The sequence below is a fragment of the Vitis vinifera genome, chromosome 12 (assembly GCF_030704535.1).
Source record: "Vitis vinifera cultivar Pinot Noir 40024 chromosome 12, ASM3070453v1".
Classification (NCBI taxonomy): domain Eukaryota; kingdom Viridiplantae; phylum Streptophyta; class Magnoliopsida; order Vitales; family Vitaceae; genus Vitis; species Vitis vinifera.
Genome location: NC_081816.1, coordinates 14,552,791 through 14,559,337, shown reverse-complemented (window position 1 = coordinate 14,559,337; position 6,547 = coordinate 14,552,791). Strand labels below are relative to the sequence as shown.

Below are 6,547 nucleotides of genomic sequence, written 5' to 3'. Positions count from 1 at the left end.
TTTGTTATACACAATATTTTTATGTGTCATTTTAGCTTCTGCTGTTCAATAGAAGTCGGTGAACGTTTCGAAGGGAAAGTCATATCACTTGAAAAATTCGTCTAAAGCCTCTAGCGACTTAGGGAAAGTTTCAGAGTGTCGGAGCCCGTAACTTAATTGAAGCACATGAGCATGCCATCACATGTTGCCAGTGTCACACGACGTGCCCACAAGTCATGCAGTGCCTGTTGGCAGTGTCGTGCCCACCCGATTTGCCATTGAATATCTGATCACTTGTTGTTGGTTGTTCCAATGGTGAAGATGGAAACCTTGGCTTCATCAGGGGCTCATCATCAATCCTGGCAACCTTGGGTGTACACAGCCTTAATGCAGGCTTAGGCAATCTGGGTGCTGAAATGCAAATGGCTCTAGCTTAGGCCTTTTGTTTTTACTTTTGTTTGATTGAAGTTGGAATGTAGTGTATGAATTATAAATGCAATTCTACATGTGAAACTAGAATAGGAACCCTTTTAGTAGATGTAATGCTATGGAGGTTGATGTACCACTGTCAGAAATTAAATCAGTTGATATTTCTGCCAGAGCAATTACTTCCTTCATTTGACAAAGAGGCCTTCGGTGGTGGCTTTATATAAGAGGGCAAGATGTGTAGGTGAAACCAAGTTGCGTGCTTGCATTCCTTAATTGGAAGGGAGAAGGAAAAGGATTACAATTCAGGAATCCAAAGCCCCGAAGGGAAAACAAAAGGATCTCGACGAAGAATGATCTTGCAATAAGGGTAGAATTATGACTAATTGATCTCATCCATCAACTGTCTATAGTCATAAGAAAATACGCCATTATTCTTTTAGAAAATTGCACTAGAAAATATGCCATGAATATCCATTCCTTTCGTTTCTCTACTCTTATGCCTTATACATCGTCAGACTGCATGTTCATGGGGGTTTTGAACAAAAATAACTTGTTTTCAAAAAATATTCTCTAAAGTAAATCCCCTATCAAAATAAATTCTAAATTGGTGTTTCTCAATCATGTGGATGCCATGTGGTTTGAGATCTTTTTTTTTTTCATATATATATATATATATATATATATAACATTTTTTTTGTGTGGCTTTTTCCCTTTTTTGTCCTAGGTTTTTTTTGTGGGCAAAATTGCTCATGGCTTGGTAATAAGAACCCACTTTGCCCTTGGGTTAGTTGGGTGGATATTGGCTTGATTGATTATAATAATAAGGTTTTTCAGAGACTTATAGTCAATATTTGTGTTTAAATTATCAATGGACTCCTACTTTAGTATTGGGAACTAGCAAGGTCAGACAAGAGAAAAGGGAAACTCAAGAATAATCCATAATCACTTGAAAATTATTAGTCTTTATTTTGGAAGTTATTATGTATGATTTTAAAAATTATTATTAACCATTCTCAGAATACAGTAGCTCCACACCTTAAAAGTAATCATTCGGCACATCGAAAAATGGCGATCATCATCCCAAAATTTTGGACTAATGGGAATGACACCGTTCAAGCACAAAACACATTTTCATCACTAAGTACTTGGTTAAAAAGCAAATCTATCAAGTCAATTCTCATTAGATTACAGGCAAGTTACCTCTATAATTTCTAATTTACAACTGTTACAATTATTGACGCACGTGTTTGTCATACAAAGCAAGATGTCTCTCTTGCTGGGATTCCTGAACTGAAGCAGCTTAACCCCATAATGATGTTTTGTAAGTTCTTCCATAAGTTTCAGCACAATGAATTTTGTATAGTCCTCTAGGTTCGTATGTTGGCTGTTGTTGTTCCTCATGTTTGGAAAAAGTAAGATAGACACCCTTGTACACCCTTGTACTTTTAGTACATTGGCCTTGTACACTTAGTGTAAATGCCTTGTACAGTTATAGAAATTCAACCTAGATCATACAACATAACTAGTGCATATGGCTGGGTTAACCACGTTCCAATGTCATGGCTCACCGAGTTGGGGAAAAATGACACCAAATCGAGGTTCCTATTCATCATAAGCGCGCTATTTCATCCAATGAATGTGTACGAAGGGAAATGAGGAATGTCCCCCTTAGAAAAAATAAATGAGCAAGCAATTTTTTCAAAAGCATTTCAAATCCTTCAAGATAGGCACCCTTGTACACACTTGTACAGTTAGCACATTTGCTTTGTACACTTAGTGTAAATGCCTTGTCCAGTCACCAAATCCCTAATAGGTACATATTTTCAAGTGAATATGGGTGGGTAACCAATGTTTCCATTACCATGGACTAGGGAAAATGACACAAAAGGTTACCCTAATTTCGGTTCATATTCATCATTACTAGGGAAGCTAATAGGATGAATGAACATGGTAGACATCAATTAAATTGCATGCAATGCATGTGTTATCAAGCAACATGTGTGAGGATTGTTCCCCACGTTTGGAAAAAGTAAGATAGACACCCTTGTACACCCTTGTACTTTTAGTACATTGGCCTTGTACACTTAGTGTAAATGCCTTGTACAGTTGCAGAAATTCAACCTAGATCATACAACATAACTAGTGCATATGGCTGGGTTAACCACGTTCCAATGTCATGGCTCACCGAGTTGGGGAAAAATGAAACCAAATCGAGGTTCCTATTCATCATAAGCACGCTATCTCATCCAATGAATGTGTACGAAGGGAAATGAGGAATCTCCCTCTTAGAAAAAGTAAATGAGCAAGCAATTTTTTCAAAAGCATTTCAAATCCTTCAAGATAGGCACCCCTGTACACACTTGTACAGTTAGCACATTTGCTTTGTACACTTAGTGTAAATGCCTTGTCCAGTCACCAAATCCCTAATAGGTACATATTTTCAAGTGAATATGGGTGGGTAACCAATGTTTCCATTACCATGGACTAGGGAAAATGACACAAAAGGTTACCCTAATTTCGGTTCATATTCATCATTACTAGGGAAGCTAATAGAATGAATTAACATGGTAGACATCAAATAAAATGCATGCAATGAGTGTTATCAAGCAACATGTCTGAGGATTGTTCCCCACAATTGGAAAAAGTAATATAGACACCCTTGTACACCCTTGTACTTTTAGTACATTGGCCTTGTACACTTAGTGTAAATGCCTTGTACAGTTGCAGAAATTCAACCTAGATCATACAACATAACTAGTGCATATGGCTGGGTTAACCACGTTCCAATGTCATGGCTCACCGAGTTGGGGAAAAATGAAACCAAATCGAGGTTCCTATTCATCATAAGCACGCTATCTCATCCAATGAATGTGTACGAAGGGAAATGAGGAATCTCCCTCTTAGAAAAAGTAAATGAGCAAGCAATTTTTTCAAAAGCATTTCAAATCCTTCAAGATAGGCACCCTTGTACACACTTGTACAGTTAGCACATTTGCTTTGTACACTTAGTGTAAATGCCTTGTCCAGTCACCAAATCCCTAATAGGTACATATTTTCAAGTGAATATGGGTGGGTAACCAATGTTTCCATTACCATGGACTAAGGAAAATGACACAAAAGGTTACCCTAATTTCGGTTCATATTCATCATTACTAGGGAAGCTAATAGAATGAATTAACATGGTAGACATCAAATAAAATGCATGCAATGAGTGTTATCAAGCAATATGTCTGAGGATTGTTCCCCACAATTGGAAAAAGTAAGATAGAAACCCTTGTACACCCTTGTACTTTTAGTACATTGGCCTTGTACACTTAGTGTAAATGCCTTGTACAGTTGTAGAAATTCAACCTAGATCATACAACATAACTAGTGCATATGGCTGGGTTAACCACGTTCCAATGTCATGGCTCACCGAGTTGGGGAAAAATGAAACCAAATCGAGGTTCCTATTCATCATAAGCGCGCTATCTCATCCAATGAATGTGTACGAAGGGAAATGAGGAATCTCCCTCTTAGAAAAAGTAAATGAGCAAGCAATTTTTTCAAAAGCATTTCAAATCCTTCAAGATAGGCACCCATGTACACACTTGTACAATTAGCACATTTGCTTTGTACACTTAGTGTAAATGCCTTGTCTAGTCACCAAATCCCTAATAGGTACATATTTTCAAGTGAATATGGGTGGGTAACCAATGTTTCCATTACCATGGACTAAGGAAAATGACAAAAATGTTTACCCTAATTTCGATTCATATTCATCATTACTAGGGAAGCTAATAGAATGAATTAACATGGTAGACATCAAATAAAATGCATGCAATGAGTGTTATCAAGCAACATGTCTGAGGATTGTTCCCCACAATTGGAAAAAGTAAGATAGAAACCCTTGTACACCCTTGTACTTTTAGTACATTGGCCTTGTACACTTAGTTTAAATGCCTTGTACAGTTGCAGAAATTCCACCTAGATACAACAGAACTAGTGCATATGGCCAGGTTAACCACGTTCCAATGTCATGGCTCACTGAAAAGGGGAAAAATGACACCAAATCGAGGTTCTTATTCATCATAAGCGCGCTATCTCATCCAATGAATGTGTAGAAATGGAAATGAGGAATGTCTATGAGGAATGTCACCCTTAGAAAAATAAAATGAGCAAGCAATTTATTCAAAACCATTTGAAATCCTTCAACATAGGTAGCATTGTACACACTTGTACAGTTAGCACATTTGCATTGTACACTTAGTGTAAATGTCTTATACAATGGCAAAAATTTGACATACCTAAAACTAATAGCGTGCAAATGGGTGAGCTACCATGTTCTAATGTGATGCCTAAGGGAAAATGGGGAAGGGAAAAGGGGGAAGTGAAACCCAATATAGGTTCTTATTCATCATTATTGTCGTTGGTCATCCAATCAACATGTATGAAGTAATAAAATTGAACGAGATGAGTGCGTGATCAAGGAATGTGTGTGAGGGAATGTTCCTCATCCTTTCAAAATGGAAATGATTTTAAAACATCGCAAATACTTCAACATAGGTACATTTGTACACCTTTGTACATTAAACACAGGTACCTTGTACACTTAGTGTAAATGTCTTGTACACATACATAAATTCCATACAACCACTACTGAATGTCTACTCATGCATAGGTTAATCATGATTGCAATCTTTTGGTTAATAAAATAAGGAAAAACTGAAGTCTCAATTTGTTCCCTATACTTTTGTAACAATACAAGCAAATTAAAAAATAGCAATCTGTCCATTAATGTGAAGCTATTCGAAGTTAATTCCAACTTTCCAGCTAGAATTCAAAAGAAGATTATATGCTAAGCATGACAAATTATTATTCAAACATATATTTTATTCAGTAAAAAGCATGCCTAAAGATGGGTTCCATTCAACTAGTGAACAGCTTTTTAAACATCACATGTGGCACCAGGCCTAACAATTGTCTATAATTTACGAGGAAACTCTGAAGAAGACCAAAATGCTTCTAACTGTGGCTCACTTTTAGAGTACTCACCATTTTCTCATCCAAGCAATTTCTTCAGAGCCAAACAGGGAGACATTATTTTCTTCTGTCCGCAATTCTCCTTCTCATCCATTCTCTCCTAATTCAGAACTTTCATTTCTAAACCTGCTTCAATTTAATGCCAATGATTAGCAATTTCAAGCTTCCTGTTTATTCCTATAAACACCAAATATTTCCAATTAAAATTACATGAGATAAATGTGGATGACATTTACACCAAACTAATTGGGCACAAATTAAATTTTTAATTCATTTTTTGCAAGAATATACATTGATCAACGAAATAAGAATTGTTTCAGATACTAATCAAAAAAACGAGAAAGGAAAAGTTGGGTGGAGTGGGCTAAGACAAGAAAAATATTCAAAAAGAAAATTTAGGAATTCAAGCAGAAAACAAAAGCTCGTGATTTTGATAAAATCAAGATAGCTAATAGAAATTTTAATAGAATGTGAAATAGTCATGAACTTACAACTAACACAAAGAGCAAGAGAGATTCTGAGAGAGTGGATCCTAAATTAATCTCATGATATCAATTTCTATGAGCTCGAAGCCTATAGAGCTTATAAAGCCTTATTACAAAAGTCTATAGCCACATGGAAAGACAATAGGACCAAAAGTAGCATTAACTATGCATGCATCATGTAACCAGGTCAAGGTATACAAAACGAAAAGGAAAAATGTAAAAAATGGAATAACCTAGAATGTTCCAGAGGAACACAACACCTTATGCATATACATCTTGCCCAGTGTTTGTGAGCCATAGAATAATAGTTACATTTGAGGCTTTTTAGAGGTCTGGACTCATCAAACAGAACGGAGGTCTTGCATTGTCCAACTGGTGCACCATATGGCCCACAGCCCACTAAAACTGAAGCTGATGGACTACATAGATGTTTGATATGCTAACAATGAGTAGTCAATTGGTGGACATAGCAGTTGGTGGCAGCCAGTTTATATCTTCATTGGCAGCCAGTTTCGTCAGGTTAACCAATTTCTCTATTTTCGAAATATTTTTGATCCGAAGGATAGCTATTCTGGATTATTTGCATCATCACCGGACAATCTTCTTCCCCAAAGCTCACCGTTTGGATGAAA

At 36.6% G+C, this 6,547-nt stretch overlaps 1 protein-coding gene across 1 annotated transcript in view; it reads right to left on the bottom strand.

The window, feature by feature from the left end:
• Positions 1-5,259: 5,259 nt before the first annotated feature.
• LOC104880950 (BRASSINOSTEROID INSENSITIVE 1-associated receptor kinase 1) overlaps positions 5,260-6,547 on the bottom strand; it is a 39,250-nt gene continuing 37,962 nt past the window's right edge. The window contains exon 11 of the mRNA XM_059741013.1: positions 5,260-5,556. Coding sequence (XP_059596996.1) covers positions 5,551-5,556 — 6 coding nt within the window. The 3' untranslated portion in view covers positions 5,260-5,550. The remainder of the gene's footprint in view (positions 5,557-6,547) is intronic.